General features: G+C 41.8%; 1 protein-coding gene across 1 annotated transcript; it reads right to left on the bottom strand.

Annotated features, from left to right (window-relative positions):
- Positions 1-15992: 15992 nt before the first annotated feature.
- Positions 15993-21927, bottom strand: LOC139367318 (transmembrane and death domain 1). The gene is made up of 6 exons (XM_071105533.1): positions 21858-21927; positions 21341-21520; positions 20849-20974; positions 17786-17935; positions 16798-17031; positions 15993-16174 (listed from the first exon to the last, which is right to left on the bottom strand). The coding sequence occupies exons 1-6, from the start codon at positions 21925-21927 to the stop codon at positions 15993-15995; spliced, it is 942 nt and encodes a 313-aa protein (XP_070961634.1).
- Between the last annotated feature and the right edge of the window lie 1794 nt (positions 21928-23721).

Here is a 23721-nt window from a genome sequence, read left to right as displayed (position 1 = left end):
GTTGACACAAATGATTTTCTTCTCGGTACTTGAGAGACTGTATCTGTAGACTGTTAGGCAGACTTTTTTTTGGAGCTGCCATCCTCAGCAAAATGTTGGGTTTGACCTTTGCATTAGAATTGAGATTGACATTTGCAGCACTTAAATAACAACCTGGGAGGGAGGAGAAATCGCATTAGAGGCCACTGCTGCCCCAAATGGGATATGGGCTATCTAGGTATCAGCCTGGCTTGAAATAGAACCAGAATGTTATCCCATCTTCTCTACGCTGCCTAAGAATGATGGAGCATTATAAAACACTTGCGAAATTTAAGTAACATTAGTTTGACATTGACCAACAGACTACAATTCATCTTATGCATATGCGTCGGTCTGGGATAACAGGCGTGTGTTTGTGTTAGGGAGATCTACATTATGGAGCTTTGTTAACAGGCATTTTTTACAGCCAAGGGGATCATAAATCTTGGTCGTGCCATTTCAGCAAAATGCTGTCGTATGCCTCGCATTTTGGACAGGGTGTGTTTACAGTCTTGAATGGGGGCACATTTGACCACTGATATCTAGTATTAATTAATGTCTATTGTCCCTCTCCACGAGTCTGTTGGCAAATAAATGGTTCCAAGAATGGAGCGTTTCCCGGGTGATTAATTAAGGTCTAAAATTACAGAGGCTGCTCCTGGTAAGAGGACGGTTAATTATTTAACGCCCAGTTATACGATCACACCACTGGTCCACGGCTCAATGTAAAATACTGTATTCCATTCGGCCTCCAAAACAACAGAATAAGGGCCCAGTCCCTGTCTGTTGTTTTCTGAGAGTATTTCAATTTTAGAGCCTGTCAAATCAAACTTGTTGTTGAATAGTTGACCCATTTCCACAGATAGTATCACATTTTAGCTTGGAACAGTGTTTTATTTAAGATTGAATCTCTGTAATAAGATTTAAATTATGGACACTAGCTGGTTATTTTGCGATTGGACACATTGTGATATGATAAATATTTTTACTGTTAACACAATGATTTAATTCATCGCTGTCAACACCAAGCTTAACACAAATCAATAAGACTGAATAAGATTCTGGATAAAGAATATCATGATGCAATTCTTCCTTGATCCTCAAAATAAAAATAGTTTATTTATCATGCTATAAAATGGTAATATTCTGTAAATGTACATAGAGCTCTTGCATAACTATAGCTGCCTTGCTACAACCTTTGTATTTTTCCACATTACATTGACCTTTCTGCAATAATTATGTGATAACAAACATTTGGATGTATTGTAAAGAGGGCCGTTTGAGGCTGAGGGAAAAACCTTTTTATGCAATTTTTCAATTTTTCTCCCTGCATTATTGGGAAGGGCCCGTAAAGTAAGCATTTCACTGTTAGTCTACACCTGTTGTTTACACCTGTTTTTTTTTTTACGAAGCATGTGATTAATTACATTTAATTTAATTTTTCATGCATGGTTTCTCAGATAAATCTAAACATTATCTAAAATGCTATGTAGCTAAGTCTCATCAGTCAATATACAGTTTAAATCAAAAGTTTACATACTCTTAGGTTGGAGTCATTAAAACTTGTTTTTCAACCACTCCACAAATTTCTTATTAACAAACTATAGTTTTGGCAAGTCGGTTAGGACATCTACTTTGTGCATGACACAAGTTATTTTTCCAACAGTTGTTTACAGACAGATTATTTCACTTATAATTCACTGTATCACAATTCCAGTGGGTCAGAAGTTTACATACACTGAGTTGACTGTGTCTTTAAACAGCTTGGAAAATTCCATAAAATGATATCAAGGCTTTAGAAGCTTCTGATAGGCTAATTGACATCATTTGAGTCAATTGGAGGTGTACCTGTGGATGTATTTCAAGGTCTACCTTCAAACTAAGTGCCTCTTTGCTTGACATCATGGGAAAAATCAAAAGAAATCAGCCAAGACAGAAAGAAAATTGTAGACCTCCACAAGTCTGGTTCATCCTTGGGAGCAATTTCCAAATGCCTGAAGATACTACTTTCATCTGTACAAACAACAGTACGCAAGTATAAACACCATGGGACCACGCAGCCGTCATACCGCTCAGAAAGGAGATGCGCTCTGTCTCCTAGAGATGAACGTACTTTGGTGCGAAAAGTGCAAATCAATCCCAGAACAACAGCAAAGGACCTTGTGAAGATGCTGGAGGAAACAGGTACAAAGTATCTATATCCACATTAAAATGAGTCCTATGTCGACATAACCTGAAAGACCGCTCAGCAAGGAAGAAGCCACTGCTCCAAAACCGCCATAGAAAAGCCAGACTACGGTTTGCAACTGCACATGGGGACAAAGATCGTACTTTTTGGAGAAATGTCCTCTGGTCTGATGAAACAAAATTAGAACTGATGACCATCGTTATGTTTGGAGGAACAATGGGGAGGCTTGCAAGCCAAAGAACACCGTCCAAACCGTGAAGCACGGGGGTGGCAGCATCATGTTTTGGGGGTGCTTTGCTGCAGGAGGGACTGGTGCACTTCACAAAATAGATGGCATCATGAGGATGGAACATTATGTGGATTTATTGAAGCAACATCTCAAGACATCAGTCAGGAAGTTAAAGCTTAGTCGCAAATGGGTCTTACAAATGAACAATGACCCCAAGGATACTTCCAAAGTTGTGGCAAAATGGCTCAAGGACAACAAAGTCAAAGTATTGGAGTGGCCATCACAAAGCCCTGACCTCAATCATATAGAAAGTGTGGGCTGAACTGAAAAAAGCGTGTGCGAGCAAGGAGGCCTACAAACCTGACTCAGTTACACCAGCTCTGTCAGGAGGAATGGGCCAAAATTCACCCAACTTATTGTGGGAAGCTTGTGGAAGGCTACCTGAAACATTTGACCCAAGTTAAACAATTTAAAGGCATTGCTACCAAATACTAATTGAGTGTATGTAAACTTCTGACCCACTGGGAATGTGATGACAGAAATAAAAGCTGAAATAAATAATTATTCTGACCTTTCACATTCTTAAAATAAAGTGGTGGTCCTATCTGACCTAAAACAGGGAATTTTTCCTTGGATTAAATGTCAGAAATGGTGAAAAACTGAGTATAAATGTATTTGGCTAAGGTGCATGTAAACTTCTGACTTCATAAGTATATTAATCATAATCCCTTAGATATGTATCCTTGCTAAAACCAGAGGTAGGAAAATAATGAAAGTATAAATAATAATTGGGATTTTTGTTTTGATTAAATCTAAGTCACCTTAAATACTTTATTACATGTTTACTGAGAACCATGATGACATAATGACACATTGACATTCAAAAGACAAAGGCCTGATAATAGAGTAGGGGCAGATGTGTGAGCGATTGATATCTGATGTGAGTGATCATTGCAGCAGGTAGCCTAGCGTTGGCAGGTAGCCTAGCCTAGCCTAACCCGATCCCCCCAAAAATAAAAAATCTGTGTCCTTGAGCAAGGCATTTAACCCTAATTTGCTCCAGGTCTGCTGTACAACTATGCCTCACCCTATAAAACAGCACATTTCACTGCACCTATCTGGTGTTACAATAAAACACACTTGTATTTTATGTTTTCAACTCATTACAGTGACTGGCAGGTGGGTTCTCCAGTCTGCTCATTAGATAAAGCTCAACATGATTAAAATATATCCAGATTGTGTCTCCTTATTGGGTTGTTCAGTATTGAACAGCAGGGAAATGAGATTGGACAATGTAAAGCTGTGCTGTGTGGTGGAACGTCAAGGGATGTCATTAGAACCTACAGTAAAACAGGAAACCACATAATGTGTTGCGACAGCATGTCATCATTGGCTATGTGTGTTTATTGCTCAGCGATAATCCAATAACTTGTGCACAATTACTTCATTCATGTTTTAAATCATGCATGACAATTATTTCTGTAGGCCTGGGTGAATAGTAATGGGGAGAGAAGATTGTGGGGGTGCAACATGCTGGTCACTTTTTCCATATTTTGTTACGTTACAGCCTTATACTAAAATTGATTAAAATCATTTTTTTTCCCATCATCAGAATACCCTACAATACCCTATAATGACAAAGAAAAAACTGATTTTTAGACAGTTTTGCAAAACCACTAAAAGATCCCGTTTACATAGGTATTCAGACCCTTTACTCAGTACTTTGTTGAAGCACCTTTGGCAGCGATTACATCATTGATTCTTCTTGGGTATGGATGGGGAGTGTCGCTGCACAGCTATTTTCAGGTCTCTCCAGAGATGTTCGATCGGGTTCAAGTCCGGGATCTGGCTGGCTACTTAAGGACATTGAGACTTGTCCAGAAGCCAATCCTGTGTTGTCTTGGCTGTGTGTTTAGGGCCGTTGTCCTGTTGGAAGGTAAACCTTCGCCCCAGTCTGAGGCCCTGAGCGCTCTGGAGCAGGTTTTCATCAAGGATCTCTCTGTACTTTGCTTCGTTCATCTTTCTCTCAATCCTGACTAGTCTACCAGGCCCTGCCCCACAGCATGATGCTGCCACCACCATGCTTCATCTTAGGGATCGTGCCAGGTTTCCTACAGACGTGATGCTTTGATCTTGTTTCTCATTGTCTGAGAGCCTTTAGGTGCCTTTTGGCAAACTCCAAGCGGGCTGTCATGGCTTTATACTGAGGAGTGACTTCCATCTGGCCACTCTACCATAAAGAGTGCTGCAGAGATGGTTGTCCTTCTGGAAGGTTCTCCCATCTCCACAGAGGAACTCTAGAGCTCTGTCAGAGTGACCATTGGGTTCTTGCTCAGTTTGGCCGGGCAGCCAGCTCTCGTAAGAGTCTTCGTGGTTCCAAACGTCTTCCATTTCTAAAACTTCTTTATTATCTATGCATAGTCACTTCACCCCTATCTACATGTACAAATTACCCCGACTAACCTGCTCATTGACTCGGTACTGGTACCCCCTGTATATAGCTTTGTTATTGTTATGTTAATGTGTTACTTTTTATTATTTTTTACTTGAGTTTATTTATTCAATATTTTCTTAACTCTTTTTTGAAATGCATTGTTGGTTAAGGGCTTGTAAGTAAGCATTTCACAGTAAGATCTACCTACATCTGCAATATTCGGCTATTTGACCAAGGAGAGTGATTGAGTGCTGCATCAGATGACCTGGCCTCCACATTCACCTGACCTCAACCCAATTGAGATGGTTTGTGGTTTGTACCACAGTGTGAAGGAAAAGCAGCCAACAAGTGCTCAGCATGTGTGGGAACTCCTTCAAGACTGTTGGAAAAGCATTCCAAGTGAAACTGTTCGAGAGAATGCCAAGAGTGTGCAAAGCTGTCATCAAGGCAAGAATCTCAAATATAAAATATATTTTGATTTAACACTTTTTTGGTTACTACATGAATCCATATGTGTTATTTCATAGTTATGATGTCTTCACTATTATTCTACAATGTAGAAAATAATACCAATAAAGAAAAACCATTGAATAAGTAGGTGTGTCCAAACTTTTGACTGGTACTGTATTGTGTACTGTCAACTGTGGGACCTTATATAGACAGGTGTGTGCCTTTATAAATCATGTCCAAGCAATTCAATTAGCCACAGGTGGACTCCAATCAAGTTGTAGAAACAGCTCAAGGATGATCAATGGAAACAGGATGCACCTGAGCTCAATTTCTAGTCTTATAGCGAAGGCTCTGAATACTTATGTACATTTATATATATTTTTTAAATAGAGGTGCAAACATTTCTATAAACCTGTTTTTGCTTTGTCATTATGGGGTATTTTGTGTAGATTGAGGTGGGGAAAAACTATTTGATCATTTTTAGAATAAGGCTGTAACGTAACAAAACGTAGAAAAAGTCAATGGGTCTGAATACCTTCCGAAGGCAGTGTAGATCTGTAACATCAGTCTGATCTCTACCATGGCCTGGTTCTTCATCTTAAGTATGTCTGGACTGAAATGTGAGAGACTGAGTGCCTCATTCCTCAGTCCTACATTCCTCTTGACTTTCAGCTTGTATATGGGGCTAGATTGGTCATTATCCCCTGGGCACTCAGATTTTTGTATATATTTTTTCTGTTTTATTGTCACATACACCAGATAGGTGCTGGGAAATGTGTGTTACAGGGTCAGCCATAGTAGTACCGCGCCCCTGGAGCAAATTAGGTTTAATGCCTTGCTCAAGGGCACACCGGGAAATTTTTCACCTTAGGTATTTGAACCAGTCGTATCGGTGAGTAGGTAAAATCACTAGGGAAGCCAAGCCAGAAGAATGCCATATTACAACCTGTGTGTTGTGATAATTGCGTTGCTTGCTCTATTATCTGTTAGTTCATATGCCTTGTGACCATGATATATAGGCCTAAAGGCCGAGACAATAAGAAGACACAGTGGCAGAATAAATTCAACCACAGCTTTGTTTCATCACAAAACCGGAGAGCAACATCTGTCTGGTGGAGTCCACAAAGCATATTGCATGTAACAAACAGTTACATGACCTACAGCATGGTCCAGCAAGTTAATGTTTCCAACATTTTCGGGCCACTAAACAACTATTGATTTAGAACCAAGGAAAGTTACCGCAAGTCACAAAGAAAACAGGAGCTGCCTCCCCCAATGCAGCACCATTTCAACATCAAATCACCTCTGCTTAGTGTAAAACAGTGACAGATAAAAGATACCAAAAACCATTTAGTCTTATCAACGTAAGCTAAATATGTGGTTGTCCATGGTTCTGATTTATGTGTGTGTGCTTCATGCAAATAGCAAAAAACATGTTGGCTCACCCTACTTGTAGAGAAACGACAATGCCATCCTCCTCTTTCATCTTGACTTAACAATCTATGAATCTGTCATACAGTACACACTTTTATTTTTTGTTGTCCTAGGCTACCTGGCTAAGAAGCTTGCTCGCTAGCCTAACTTCCTTTCTTGTGCAACGTTCGCTAGATAACATTAGCCTTCTACATCTAGCTACATATTGAACTTCCGTCCTCTCAGGTCAGGGGCACCATGTATGAATTAATGGTTGGATCAGAATCGCCATTATAGTAATTGGCCAGTGTGGAGAATTAAGTAAAATCACAAGTCCAAATCACTATCTCCATCCATGGCTAATTTTGGAAAGGGACACTTTTAGCTAGCTAGCCACCGGAAGACAACACAATGAGACGCAACAATTCATTTTTTTTCAATTGCTAACAAGCATCGGTCAATACTGAAGCCATATTTTCAAAACTCTTCACACAGTCTGCATTACCAACATGCATCTTGGCCAAACAGTTGATCTCACCTCCAAAACTCACTCAAACCACCAAAACTCTTCACACAGTCTGCATTACCAACATGCATCTTGGCCAAACAGTTGATCTCACCTCCAAAACTCACTCAAACCACCAAAACACTTCATACATGTCTCAAAATAAGCTCGTTTGACCATAACACTGGCAACAATTCTCACTCAGAAAGCATACATTGTCACTCATAACACACTGACCTAAAAACATAAATTATTAACTTCTCTTTGACTTTTGAATGATTTTTCACGTAAATCAGTATTTCATTATAGAATATTAATAACACATTTTTCACTTTATTGACTGTACTAAAGTATATGTAACAATAATGATTCGGAAATGCAGCAATTTGCTTCAACAGCCTTTATTTCTTCTATATCTTTGCATGTAGTAATTTACTTGTGAAAAAAAAAAAAAATTGAAACAAAAAACGAATTCCTGAAATTCCAGGGCTGCAATAATAATTACAAAAAAACTCCCATCAACAACATATATAGTATAATCACTCATACTGTACAGTACTGTGAGGGTTCTAGTTCTCATCAACATGTATAGTATAATCACGCATACTGTACAGTACTGTGAGGGTTCTAGTTCTCATCAACATGTATAGCATAATACTCATACTGTACAGTACTGTGAGGGTTCTAGTTCTCATCAACATGTATAGTATAATCACGCATACTGTACAGTACTGTGAGGGTTCTAGTTCTCATCAACATGTATAGCATAATACTCATACTGTACAGTACTGTGAGGGTTCTAGTTCTCATCAACATGTATAGTATAATCACGTATACTGTACAGTACTGTGAGGGTTCTAGTTCTCATCAACATGTATGGTATAATCACTCATACTGTACAGTACCGAGAGGGTTCTAGTTCTCATCAACATGTATAGTATAATCACTCATACTGTACAGTACTGTGAGGGTTCTAGTTCTCATCAACATGTATAGTATAATCACTCATACTGTACAGTACTGTGAGGGTTCTAGTTCTCATCAACATATATAGTATAATCACTCATACTGTACAGTACTGTGAGGGTTCTAGTTCTCATCAACATGTATAGTATAATCACTCATACTGTACAGTACTGTGAGGGTTCTAGTTCTCATCAACATGTATAGCATAATACTCATACTGTACAGTACTGTGAAGGTTCTAGTTCTCATCAACATGTATAGTATAATCACTCATACTGTACAGTACTGTGAAGGTTATAGTTCTCACCAACATGTATAGTATAATCACTCATACTGTACAGTACTGTGAGGATTCTAGTTCTCATCAACATGTATAGTATAATCACTCATACTGTACAGTACTGTGAGGGTTCTAGTTCTCATCAACATGTATAGTATAATTACTCATACTGTACAGTACTGTGAGGGTTCTAGTTCTCATCAACATGTATAGTATAATCACTCATACTGTACAGTACCGAGAGGGTTCTAGTTCTCATCAACATGTATAGTATAATTACTCATACTGTACAGTACTGTGAGGGTTCTAGTTCTCATCAACATGTATAGTATAATACTCATACTGTACAGTACTGTGAGGGTTCTAGTTCTCATCAACATGTATAGTATAATTACTCATACTGTACAGTACTGTGAGGGTTCTAGTTCTCATCAACATATATAGTATAATCACTCATACTGTACAGTACTGTGAGGGCTCTAGTTCTCATCAACATGTATAGTATAATCACTCATACTGTACAGTACTGTGAAGGTTATAGTTCTCATCAACATATATAGTATAATCACTCATACTGTACAGTACTGTGAGGGTTCTAGTTCTCATCAACATGTATAGTATAATCACTCATACTGTACAGTACTGTGAGGGCTCTAGTTCTCATCAACATGTATAGTATAATCACTCATACTGTACAGTACTGTGAGGGCTCTAGTTCTCATCAACATGTATAGTATAATCACTCACACTGTACAGTACTGTGAAGGTTATAGTTCTCATCAACATGTATAGTATAATCACTCATACTGTACAGTACTGTGAGGGTTCTAGTTCTCATCAACATGTATAGTATAATCACTCATACTGTACAGTACTTTGAGGATTCTAGTTCTCATCAACATGTATAGTATAATCACTCATACTGTACAGTACTGTGAGGGCTCTAGTTCTCATCAACATGTATAGTATAATCACTCATACTGTACAGTACTGTGAAGGTTATAGTTCTCACCCACATGTATAGTATAATCACGCATACTGTACAGTACTGTGAGGGCTCTAGTTCTCATCAACATGTATAGTATAATCACTCACACTGTACAGTACTGTGAGGGTTCTAGTTCTCATCAACATGTATAGTATAATCACTCATACTGTACAGTACTGTGAGGGTTCTAGTTCTCATCAACATGTATAGTATAATTCTCATACTGTACAGTACTGTGAGGGTTCTAGTTCTCCCTCTCTCCTGCATCTGGCCCTAAGTTCTCATCAACATCATATCTTATATCTTCTCTGGCGATCCATCTTGGAAAGTACCTTCTGGAATGTCTAATCCAACGCTGGCAGTCTTCAGGAGAAGTGTTTCCACCCCCCGCATTCATGGCATCCAGTAAGGACATCTGGTCATGTGGATGGTGGTCATAAACCTTCCACCTCCACGCAGAGAGAAACTCTTCTATGGGGTTTAGGAAGGGGGAGTATGGAGGCAGGAATAGTACTGACATCTTGGGATGTGACTGCAGCAGAGTGTTGGACTGCCACATTATCCCGCACAACAAGGAAGGTAGGGGAGTTTCTTGCCCCAGTCTCCTCTGGCACAAGTCGATTATGCAGGTCATCCAGAAAATAAATGAGCCTCTCTGTATTGTAGGGACCAATGAGTGGTTTGTGTAACAGTGCTGCACACATTGTGATGTTAGCTCCTCTCTGGCCTGGGACATCCATGGTTGCACTCTGTCCAATCACATTTCTTCCCCTGTTGCGTGTTTTTGCCAGGTTGAATCCAGCTTCATCCACAAAGATGAATGTATGTGCAGTTTGCCTGGCTTCCATCTCCATTACTCTAAAATACAGTAAATCCACAGGTTTTACAGTACTTTACATTATGCATAGCTGTGTATGTAGTCGGTTTGGTTATTGAACAGACATCTTACCTGGACATACTGATACCAGAGTTGTTTCACACGTTCACCCTTTCTCTCAAAGGTTACAGTGTACAACTGATTCATCCTTATTTTAATGTTCCTCTAGGACTCTGGCCATTGTCGTTGTACTGATCGTATTCACATTCCCAAAAGTGATATTGTCTGCCTGCACTTTGTCCCAAATTTTCCACAGTTTTATTGCAATGTTTCCAATTACCATGTTGACAATGGCAATTTCCTACGCATCTGATAATATTCTGCCTCTCCCCCTGTGGGAGGCAACCTTTGGATCCTACTGAAAAATACAAAACAATCAATATATTTCAAAATGTCAGTACATGTAAAAATGTGAACATACTGTATTGTACTGTAATATGTAGTTAATTATCATTGAAGGATGCACATCTCACCGGTTGTTTTGCCGGATAATTTGTACTATTGATGCAGCTGCAGATTTGGTTGCACCCTTAAACCAGCCTCTCAAAGAGAGACCATGGTTTACAACATGGTCAATAATTGTGGCCCTTATCTCATCAGAGACCACCGCTCTTGGTCTTCCTCTCCTTTGTCCTCCATGCATTCTCCCTCTCTCTGTCACTCTTATTTCCCCACCAATCTGTCTGTCTTCCTTGATCCATGTTTCCAAACTAAATCCTCCCGAAGCCGTCCTCTTTTGTCTTTTTGGTAACGAGACTAAAAAAAGGATAGGCTTGGGTAGGCTTTTTATGCTGAATTTGCAATCAGCTGTGTTTGGAATTCTTAAATATTCTGCTGATTTGTCTAAACTCAGCAGAAAAAAACCCATCCCTTTTTCAGGACCTTGTCTTTCAAAGGTAATTCGTAAAAATCTAAATAACTTCACAGATCTTCATTGTAAAGGGTTTAAACACAGTTTCCCATGCTTGTTCAATGAACCATAAACAATTAATGAACATGCACCTGTAGAACGGTCGTTAAGACACTAACAGCTTACAGACGGTAGGCAATTAAGGTCACAGTTATGAACACTAAAGAGGCCTTTATACTGACTCTGACTGAAAAACACCAAAAGAAAGATGCCCAGGGTCTCTGCTCATCTGCGTGAATATGCAAGCTGCAAGGAGGCATGAGGACTGCAAATGTGGCCAGGGCAATAAATTGCAATGTCTGTACTGTGAGACGCCTAAGACAGTGCTACAGGGAGACAGGACAGACAGCTGATCGTCCTCGCAGTGGCAGACCACGTGTATGTAACAACACCTGCACAGGATCGGTACATCCGAACATCACATACAGGATGGCAACAACAACTGCCCGAGTCACACCAGGAAGGCACAATTCCTCCATCAGTGCTCAGACTGTCCGCAATAGGCTGAGAGAGGCTGGACTGAGAGCTTGTAGGCCTGTTGTAAGGCAGGTCTTCACCAGACATCATCCGGCAAAAACGTTGCCTATGGGCACAAACCCACCGTTGCTGGACCAGACAGGACTGGCAAAAAGTGCTCTTCACTGACAAGTCACGTTTTTTTCTCACCAGGGGTGATGGTTGGATTCGTGTTTTCGTCGAAGGAATGAGCGTTACACCGATGCCTGTACTCTGGAGCGGGATCGATTTGGAGGTGGAGGGTCCGTCATGTTCTGGGGCGATGTGTCACAGCATCATCGGACTGAGGTTGTTGTCATTGCAGGCAATCTCAACGCTGTGCGTTACAGGGAAGACATCCTCCTCCCTCATGTGGTACCCTTCCTGCAGGCTCATCCTGACATGACCCTCCAGCATGACAATGCCACCAGCCATACTGCTCATTCTGTGCATGATTTCCTGCAAGACAGGAATGTCAGTGTTCTGCCATGGCCAGCGAAGAGCCCGGATCACATTTCCATTGAGCACGTCTAGGACCTGTTGGATTGGAGGGTGAGGGTTAGGGCCATTCCCCAGAAATGTCCGGGAACTTGCAGGTGCCTTGGTGGAAGAGTGGGGTAACATCTCACAGCAAGAACTGGCAAATATTGTGCAGTCCATGAGGAGTGCACTGCAGTACTTAATGCAGCTGGTGGCCACACCAGATACGGACTGTTACTTTTGATTTTGACCCCGCCTTTGTTCAGGGAAACATTATTCCATTTCTGTTAGTCACATGTCTGTGGAACTTGTTAAGTTTATGTCTCAGTTGTTGAATCTTGTTATGTTCATACAAATATTTAAACATGTTAAGTTTGCTGAAAATAAACGCAGTTGACAGTGAGAGGACGTTTTTTTTTTTTTGCTGAGTTGAAATGTTTCAATCTGGTTACTGCAGAAATGCACAACATTTGCCATCATTCTGTTTTGAATGTGTTTTAACAGTTTTGGAAACGGTGTGTTAGCATTTGAAAACATGTGCTGCAAATATGTAGTTTTGCAGGTGGTGGAGTATGGATGATGGAGAATGTGGTCATTGAATACATTTTGTGTGAAAGCAATGAAAAATGTTTCACAGTTTGGTCCACATACACTTCTGTTTCTGTTTCTGTGTGAGTTTTGACAATGTGACTTCAGTTTTGACCAATGCATGTTAGCAATTGAATTTTTTAAAATGTTATTTATGTCAATGACGTATGCTCTCGATGTGATAGGAGTGAAGCCAAATCGAAACTGGCTTCCCTTGACACCTTTTTTTTGTTGGTGTGCCAGGACCATTCACAGACAGTTGAGCTCATTCAGTTTAGCTCAATGCTAATTGGCTATTATTTTATGCTTTTTTTTAATCAAGGGAGGCCAAGTGCTGGCTGGCTACCCTTTCATTCAATTCTACGGGTGGCAACAATGTCACACTCTTTTTGACCAGACCGCATCAGATAGATGGTTTACCCATAACGAGACAGAGATGCGCTCTTTTGCTCGCTCTGATTCTTTCTCCAGTAAGATGCATTCAGCCTTTTGCGAATTCAAGGAAAATTATGAAACACAGGGAGATGAAAGCAAATATTTGTATTTAACAAAAAAATGGGGGGGGGGGGGGACATTTAGGTTACTGGCACAATGCTCAGTCAGCACTATGCAGACAGTGCCAGGTCTGGTGTGTGTTCATCAATGTCCAACGCTCCGCTCCCTCTGTTCACACCTCTCTGTTGTTGATAACAACACACTAGTCAGGGAGGTTTTACTGTTGTTCAGGATTAATCAAAATATGAGGGGATATAGTTTTGTGAAATTTTGTTAATGGCTCCAGAACCAGAAAGGACTCAGCTTGAGTGTAGCTTTCGCTCCTCTCAGCTGTTTCAGTGACTAAACATCACCACAGGAGGGCACTGTGGCTTTATCTGTAAACTCAACCAGCTGGTCCGATCAGGGATAGAAACTTTGATGAAGTGTCTCATTCCCCCAAAGGAAACCAGTAACCGATAAAGAGAGAAAATCACGGAAGTGGAGGTTGAGGCGATTTAAAACAGCATGTCTTTAAAGAAGCTGAATGGAGATGTGATCTTTCTTTCCTGTGATCCATATGCATTGAGCCAGGGGGAGGGAGGTAGAAGTGGGGGAGAACTCGTCGAGTGACAGGCAGCTGATGGCTGAGTGGGGGGATTGGGCCAGTGGGTGCTGAGTCACCTCATTGGCCCGCGGAAGACTGGAGATGCAAATGGAGGAAGATAAAGCTTTTAATGACACTAAGCACACCCCAGAGGCCCGGCTACGGCCGGCGCTCTCCACACTCAGCATATCAAGGACACCCCAGCCTTCTCTGTCTGAGCCCCAGCCTGAGCATCCCCTCGGCGTGCCACACATCCCGTCGATCTTTAGTTTTATTAGAGACAAGCACTTCTGACTCCTTCTGCTGAGCAGAGCCGATGACAGGAGACAGATGTGCTCTCCTCGGAGAATAGAGGATCCTGTTTGATAAGCCCCCTGCTCTGTAGACTGTTAAATAACCACAAGAAACCATTGTAAAAGGAATTTGATCTACATAAGATTGGATGGATGTGCCTGGAAAGTGTCGTCTTGCTCATTTTGCTGTGCTTCAGCAGTAAATGTCAATTTGATGTCAGATTTTCCTCTCTCTTTTTCAACCGTGACTTCTGTTATGGCTTCTTTCAATGAGAGAACTTACAAATGAAGGTAAGGCCTGCTTCTTAATGGAACAAGGCCTGAACTTGGAGAGAGGGAATGCAGTCAAATGTCAAAACACCAATCTATACTGTACAATTGACCGAGCTCCAATTTACACATTTGAGGCTGCTGAAATGTCATGGTAAAATGCATTGAACAATCTTCAAATCTCCAACTCTCAGGCCATTTGCCAATGGGCATGAGTCAGTGGGCCCAGCCATGGTTTTCATATCACACAGCTCCGCCACCACCTGAGAGCTATTGTACCCTGCTGTGACAACAACACACTGTCTGTACTGTCTGGGTGTCTTTTACTGTGAGAGACAGGCCCCAGGTGGGATGCTGTCTTTTACTGTGAGAGACAGGTCCCAGGTGGGATGCTGTCTTTTACTGTGAGAGACAGGCCCCAGGTGGGATGCTGTCTTTTACTGTGAGAGACAGGCCCCAGGTGGGATGCTGTCTTTTCTGTATGGGTCACTCAGGCATAGAGAACACCAGCTCTCCTCTCCCGTGGCTACTGCAACACAGCGGGTGCTGAGTCTGTCATAGTCAACAGTACCAGGGGAATAGAGAGAAAAAGAAGTGGAGCCTACTTTTGCAAAGAATTTTGCCTCCTGGGGGTCTAGTGTTCCATCTTTTTGTTTGGAAGTAAAGTTAGTGTACAAATGTTTGGAAATATGTGTAAAACGCCTTTTTTATTTTCCTTTCTAGTTAATCAAATGAACTTGAGTATTACTTAGCCTCTGTTCACGAAAACGTGTTTAAAATGACTGTGGTAAAAACCATCTGGAGTCTCCTCACGTACTGTTAAACCACTTGTGATAACTGTTGTCAGACTTCAACGTTCTCCCTTCGACTTGTGCAATATGTTCCGCGTCCATACCCTCTTGGCCTCTTACTGCTCTGCACACGCACGCAACTCCCGCTGTAGCTCGGCACTATCATTTGTTTAGATGTTGATTTCTAAACGAATTGCCTGTAATTGCTGTTTAGCAGCACAATTAATCTGAGCTGCGTGCTTCCTGAAGCACATTAGGACACATTTGTATAATGAAGTAATTAGCTCAATTATAGAAGAACTAGAAAGTAGGGATAAGAGAGAAAAGGAGAGTAAAGAATGATGGAGAGCATTAAGTGCTTCAGTGCTGCGAGGGTCCTGTTGGGCTATTTGAAAGTGTTTGTCTCATCAGTGTTCTGTATGTGAAAGCAAAATGATACATTGCATGTAATGAATTAGAGTTGTTGCTTCAAGATAATAGCATGCTTGAGTTTACTGTACAGTTTACACACCTACACGTACAATTCATCTTTCTGTTGGCCTAGTGGCTAGTTTCTTCTTTCTCATTTGGTCTCTGTCTCTCTGTCAGATGATACCATGCCGTTGTCACTGCCAAGCCTGTGTCTCATTGTCTGCTAGCAGCATTGTTATTAGTGTGGGATGGGACTGCCTGTGGAGGTATGGGCGGGCAGACAGGCTCCAGGGAGCAGGCGGCAGGCTGGGTAATTAGTTGCTCCTCAACGCCAGACGGGCACACTGCCGTCACCACCACCAGGAGGTAGAGACGGGCACAGTGCAGTCATCGGGAGGGAGATGGGAAGTGGCATGTCTGTCATAGGAGTACTGGAACAACCTTTGGTGTGAGAGCTGGTTTCCAACGGTTCCAGAGCATCTGTCACAGTCACACCAATCATCTCGTCTAGCCACCGGCAAGATGGTTATGCTTATTACTCCACCAAACACAGCATGGATTATTATTAGTTGATCAGAAAGCGTATTATCACTATCGTCTTGTATCATAATTAGGAGTGGTGTTTTATAAAGCCCATTGTCCAGCTGCATTGGGAAGGTTGAAGTGCGAGGGCTGGCTGCGTACAGGGGAAAGCAGTGCTTGGATTACATTACTCATTGGTAATGGCATAATCAAATAATGAAACGTCATTATTGTTGAGTCAGAATTGCTTTAATAAACACTGTGGCCCTACAGCATTAACCTGAACAGTGAGCCTGTTAATTGAATATGCAGCATAGTGTATAGATGAGAAACAAAGGCATCAGAGCACAGCACAGAGAGGACAAAATGCTGTAGACTAGCTTTAGGAGTATTTTTCACATATTCTCGTTTGTCCTTTATGTGTACCCCAGTGGATCATTGTCTTGACTTGGAGAGAGGGAATGCAGCCCCTGGCTTGAATCCCTTGACCTTTCCATGTGACGTAATGGGTTTTAGAGGAGCCATTTCTGCTGATGTCACATCTCCAGCCCCAGCCATGTGTTTCTGTCTGGAGCGACTGTAGCGACCACGTGATGATGATGACGGACCCCTGGTCTTGTAGGAGCGGCAGAGTAGCTTCCTCTGGTCCCCCCGGGAGATGTACAGGAGGAAGAGGAGGACGGGTACCCCCATGAGGAAGGTCCCGGCAAAGCCTAGCATGACTCCGTAGACCAGGGGCCAAGCCCCATCCAGTAGACGTCGCTGGTACGGCTGGACAGGAGCCCTCTCCACAACCAGCTCCAGGTCACTCCATATCAGCTCCGTCACTGGTATATTTCTTACTGTCAACCAATTAACAACAGCAGAACAACCAATCAACCACAGCACAACAACAGATCTCAGCCTGCCAACCTTCAACAACAGCACAACATATTCCTTTGCAGACAGTGACAAACACCTACTCAACAAAAGCACAGGAGAGTCCAGACAAATCAGAGGAGTATCAGACACCTGTTTTTTTTATATTTTTTACTTGGCATACATGCCCATGAGAAAACTTGACTTTTGACAGGTGATAATTGCAACTTAGAAATTTCAGTTGTCCTGGGAAATATTGTTCCTCATCAGTTGATACTGATGATTAGTAATACATTTGATGGCTCACTGCCCAACTAGTGCAACCAAATCTTTTTTTCAGTGACTTTCCTTCACAGTACCGTGTAGAGATTTTCTGCAAGGGCTCATACATGACCATCACATTATCTCTATAATACATTATAAACGGGGTGGTTCGAGCCCTGAATTCTGATTGACTGACAGCCATGGTGTATGTTTTATCATACCACGGGTATGATAAAACATTTACATGAACTACTCTATTTACGTTGGTAACCAGTCTCTAACAGCAATAATGCACCTTGTGGGTTTATGGTGAATTGCCAATATACCATGGCCAAGGGCTGTATCCAGGCACTTTGCGTTCCATCGTGCATAGGAACAACCCTTAGCCGTGGTATATTGGCCATAAACCAAACCCCCTTGGGCCTTGTTGCTTAATTATGTGTCCATTATCTAGCCTGGGGTTCTATACCTTACCGTGCCTTGCTTGGGGCTTTGGGTCAACATGATGTTCCCCTGTCTCTGACTGGACCAGGGGAGACTCTATGGAGCTGACTCTCTGATGGTACTCCTCCACATACTTCTTCATACTCAGGGTTTTGTCCTGGTTGATATTTTTCCCCACCTCTGGAAGGACATCACAACATTGGCACTGTGAATGGCTACTCAAAATGGCCGATATATACCATACCAGTCAAACGTTTGGACACACCTACTCATTCAAGGGTTTTTCTTTTTTAAAACTATTTTCTACATTGTAGAATAATAGTGAAGATGTCAAAACTATTAAATAACACATGTGGAATCATGTAGTAACCAAAAAAGTTTTAAATAAATCAATATATATTTTATATTTAAGATTCTTCAAAGTAGCCACCCTTTTCCTTAATGACAGATTTGCACACTCTTGGCATTCTCTCAACCAGCTTCATGAGGTAGTTACCTGGAATGCATTTCAATTAACAGGTGTGCCTTGTTAAAAGTTAATTTGTGATTTTTTTCCCTTCTTAATGCATTTGAGCCAATCAGTTAGTTTATAACCAGGTAGGGGTGGTATACAGAAGATAGCCCTATTTGGTAAAAGACCAAGTCCGTATTATGGCAAGAGTGGCCAGAGAGATGCCACTCTTCAATAAAAGGCACATGACAGTCCACTTCGAGTTTGCCAAAAGGCACCTAAAGGACTCTCAGACGAAGAAAATCTGGCACCATCCCTACGGTGAAGCATGGTGGTGGCAGTATCATGCTTGGGGGATGTTTTTCAGTGGCAGGGACTGGGAGAATAGTCAGGATCGAGGGAAAGATGAATGGAGCAAAGTAAAGGGAGATCCTTGATGAAAACCTGCTCCAGAGCGCTCAGGACCTCAGACTGGGGCGAAGGTTCACCTTCCAACAGAACAATGACCCTAAGTACACAGCCAAGACAACACAGGAGTGGCTTCGGAACAAGTCTCTGAATGTCCTTGAGTGGCCCAGCCAGAGCCCGGACTTGAATCCGATCAAACAAGATGTAACCTGAAAATTGCTGTGCAGCAACGCTCCCCCTCCAACCTAAGCTTGAGCTTATCTTCAGAGAAGAATGGGAGAAACTCCCCAAATACAGGTGTGCCAAGCTTGTAGCGTCATACCCAAGAAGACTCGAGGCTGTGATCGCTGCCAAAGGTGCTTCAACAAAGTACTGAGTAAAGGGTCTGAATACTTATGTAAATGTCATATTTCCGTATGTTATTATTATATATTTTTTAAACCTGTTTTGCTTTGTCATTATGGGTTATTGCGTGTAGATTGATGAGGGGGGGAAAACGATTGAATCCATATTAGAATAAGGCTGTAACGTAACAAAATGTGGGGTCTGAATATTTTCAGAATGCACTGTAGGCGTATCTGGGTTGTTCCACCTTTTGAGAAGTGTAACTTGGTCAAAAAAGAGCACATGTTCAAGTTCATAAAAACATGCTTTTCCATCTCAAGAGCTTAAATACAAAAATCATTATGTGCCAAATAAAGTAACAGGGTTGATCTCAACAGGGTTGATGATTTCATCTTTAATCAGCCATAAATCCCCTTGTGACAGGAGGAATGGAAGCTTGTGTGTAACAGGGAGGGGAAATTGAATGCAAGTGTCACAAAATGTTGTTATTATTATTGTTCAAACATTTCTAGCCTGTCTGTCTTTGGGTAAGAGGGTTGACATGTTATGCTTGACCCTCTCACTTTTCCACCACAAAATACCAGAAAAGGGCCCAAAATTGTAGAACCAGCTCACCAGATTTTATACTATGATTTGACTTTTAGATGTTCGATGTTGCTTTTGAATATTATTTTTTTTAATTAAAGAATAGTTTAATCATATTAAAACGAGAGTTCAGTTCACACAACAGGGTTGACCTTAAAATGAGGGACAGACAAATGAACCACTAATCACATGAATAATAAATAATCATCTTCAGAAATGACTAGGGCTACACAATGATGGTGAAAACTTGGAGACATAAGTGGATTCAATTATTCCTAGAAGACAGAGGATACACAAATGGACATGTCACAATGCTTATTTGTGGTACTTCATTCAATTTTACAGGCTTTTAAAATGAAATATTGGTGCACAGGGATGAAAAATACACTCTTTTTGTGGAACGACCCATCTACAGTTTATGCATTGGGAAAGAGAGGCCGAGAGAAACCATGGGTAACATGTGTTGGGTGCCCTCCATAAGTTAATGGACTTGAACTAAGCAGGCCTTGGTAAATACAATTAGTTCAGCAATACAGCAACTGCTCTCACTTTTACTTTAAAAAAGAAAGTAAACAAACAGTCGAAGTTGTTGTGTCAAAGTGGATTTATTCCTAATTGCAATCAGGTCCTGGGTAATTGGTGTTTTGTGTATCCACAGATTCCACACATTCATTCTGATCCAAAAATAAATAGCTTTCATACACTGTATTGACTAAAGGGATGTTCTTGGGCTGTCACGCTTTTGTCATTTCTCTCTGTCTGTCTCTTCCTGCCCCCCTCTCTCGCTCGTTCTCTCTCTACCCACCCCCTCTCTCTCCATCTCTGTCTCTCTACCGCTATCTCTCTCTCAATCCCTCTCTTTCGCTCTCTCTACCCCCCTCTTTCTCCGATGATGAAAGGACCAGATGGTTTGTAGTGAATGTGGTGTGAGCTCCACTGAGTCCTCTGTCAGATCATTTACACCTCAGATCAATCGCCACTCGACTGTGGAGTCTCTTCCACACTAGATCACACCACATGCCAGAGACGGACATAGCCAAAATATGCAATTTTTTTATTCTAATTACAGTGGACCTTGTTGTAGTGAATTAAGTATGTAGACAATGTTATTGAAGTCATGAGTAGTAGCCTTGTGCACTGAAATAATGTCAAAATACAATTTGTTCAAGTTAACTTATCGTGTTGTTCTCTGGCAGCTGAATCCCATATCTTTGATGACTGATTTCAATGAGACGTCACCAGTGCTGTGTGCGTGTTTGCGTGAGCACGTGTGTGTATGTATGCACTGTATCTGTCTGTCTGACCTATGGCAATGTCTGTCCTTCCGATGTGTTGCAGGGCGCGAGACAGCCTGTCGTAGTACGTCTGTTCTCCGTGCTTCAGCAGCCAGTCTGTCAGAGCTGTCCGGCACTGAGCCTCGCTGTTCCTGTCTGATAAACATACAGCATATGGCCCTCAGACAGCAGACCCAGCCACGCTGCTGCAGCTAACTAGGGAGAGGTAAACAGAACAGGACATGGGGGAACAGACCGCTCACTCTCCTCTGAGTCCTCACAGACTGGGATAATAAACGATCGCTTTGAATGCCTCACTATAAATATACCCACTATATAGTGTTGAGTTAGAGCAGAGCATTTAGCTAGGACAGCTAGCTAGGCCCTTTTGATTGTTGCGTTGCATCTCAGTACATCAACGTATGTGTAGAAGCACAGCAAATGTATGGTTCAGACCCGGCTGAGTTTGCACAGTGTAACGAATGAGCTTTTGGTTGTGATGTACTGTCAGCGCTGCAGTACCAGTGTCTCTCTTGACTCTCTTCTGGAGGTCCAGTTGGTTGTTCTCCAGTGAGAGATGGTCCAGCTGCTGGAATATGTTCTCTTCTGGGTGGGACAGGGCAGAGAGGAGGTCCTCACACTCCCTTGAGGTCAGCAGCTCCACCAGACGACCCAGCTGGTGAACACCCATGTCCTCCGCCACTGTGGAGGTGTTTAGGAGTGGATAGGAGGGCACAGTGTTAACATGAATACCCTTATGCTATGATTGTAATCACTGCTTGTGGCTGTGGCATTACAGGAAGAGGTATGACTAAGGTGCATAGTGCTAAAGCGTCCCAGGAAGGGGAATCACATGATCCCAATTAGTATGTACTGTATGTGTGATGAGAAACATTTTCCGTCTTTTTAAAATAAACCCATGTAACTCATTTCACACAACAGGTGGAGCAACTGGAAACCCCAGACTCATTAGAAGTGAAGATGAGTTTCCGACAGATTAGCACGGTATCAGCTCTGCGGAACATTTTTAGGTTCTCACCTGTGTCTTCCCCCAGGCTCGGGCTCAGTAGGAGCAGAAACAGAAGTGAGGGAGCTCCCATGACGGGCATGATTACTGCAGCAGTGCCCGTTTCCAGTTCACTCACAGTGCAGGAGGTGCTCCCTGGCTGCTGTAGAAGCTATTTTCAAAACACTGCAGTGATCCGGAACTCATAGAGTCATAAGACAACGGAACAGTAAGGAACATTCTCTTTTCTATGTTGGAACTGTTCCAACACCGTGTGAGAGAAAGATGTCTTTGACTATGTCAGTGGTTATTGGCATTTGGTTTACAACGCTGACAATTAGGCTATTTGTGTGTTTTGGTTTGGTGTCCACCTCCGCATTAGACAGGAAGACCGGCAGTAGACTACTTTACCAATCCCTGCTTCAGCAATGCCAGCACTCTCCTCTTGTTCTGTGGGTTTTTGTCTGTTTGACGGCCTAGCGTTGCTGTCTCTGTGTACAGTAACATTGTACATGAAAGCCTGTCGTTGTTTTGTTGTTTAACACTGTTTGGGGCCTGCAGAAAATGCTTCCATGCTAATGAGAGCAGGTGGGTGCATTCATGGTTATATATAAGAGGAGCCACAACCCTGTGCTGAAAATCTGTTGCTTTGCTTTTTGGATTGATTGTTTTGTTTTTTACTTTAAAGGCCCAGTACTGTCAAAAATGTGATTTTCCCGTGTTTTATATATATTTCCACACTATGAGATTGAAAAATACTGTGAAATTGTGAAAATGATGATAATGCCCTTTTAGTGTAAGAGCTGTTTGAAAAGACCACCTGAAGTTCTGCCTGTTTTGGTGGGATGGAGTTATGGCCTGCAGCAATCAGGAGGTAAATTAATTAGTTAATAAACCAATAAGAAATGGTTTCAAACTTCTCTCCCAATATCAGCTAGTTTTCGGTTCCCACTCAGACCACTCATAGACAGTCCTAGCAAAGTTATTGCATGAGAAATGGCTCTTTGCTAAGAAGCAATTTATGTTAATTTTTGACCATTTTAATTGAGAACTTACTGTGACTCAGCAAAGACTTGATATTGAGATTTTTAAAAATGGCTTCGTTGGACATTTTTAAAAGCTCTCCGAAGGGGAATTGATTAAAAGGCAACCAAAGCAAACAAATGCCACTGGAAACAGGGTAAAACCCCAGATTGTAATGTTTTGCTGTGCTTCATTCAGAATACCATTGAACATAAAAGCTTTAGCCTGACCAGGCCTTATAGAAGCCTGCAGCTAGTGACGTTGAGCTTCGATGTTAGAGAAGACATTACTCTTTGAGACAAAAGGTTGCATATGAAACGTGTTCCTCTCTAGTTCAGTATGTAAAGACACATGTTGATTGGGTTTGAAATAGAATAATTCAAAGATGAATAGCTACCCGCAGCACACCAAGAGGTCAGAGGACGTCAAAAGGTTGTGTTCTACTTTCACGCTCTGGTCATGTCCCAAATGGCACCCTATCCCCTATATAGTGGACCACGTAAGGAATAGGGTGCCGTTTGGGACACGCCCTCTATAATGTATTGGTAGGAGATGCACCTGACTCACAAGCGTTTCGCTACACCCGCGATAACATCTGCTAAATATGTGTATGTGACCAATACAATTTGATTCAAAGTAGTGCTACATTTGTTCGTGTGGCGGCACATTCTGAATAGATAATTGAACTTGGAAGTTACTCTGAGGCCTCTCAGCTCAACTTCATTGTCTGAACTTTAGCATTGTGTTTGTGTGTGGGCTAGTCTTGGATGAGCCATGTCAGCTAATGAAAAAACACGTTGTGGCATTGAGTTCTGGTGTGTTACACCTAGGGCTGTGACGGTCATGGTATTTTGGATGGCGGTAATTGGCCAGC

The sequence above is a fragment of the Oncorhynchus clarkii genome, chromosome 16 (assembly GCF_045791955.1).
Source record: "Oncorhynchus clarkii lewisi isolate Uvic-CL-2024 chromosome 16, UVic_Ocla_1.0, whole genome shotgun sequence".
NCBI classification, from domain to species: Eukaryota; Metazoa; Chordata; class Actinopteri; order Salmoniformes; family Salmonidae; genus Oncorhynchus; species Oncorhynchus clarkii.
Note: the sequence above shows the minus strand (reverse complement) of the source record. Positions and strands in the feature narration are given on the sequence as shown.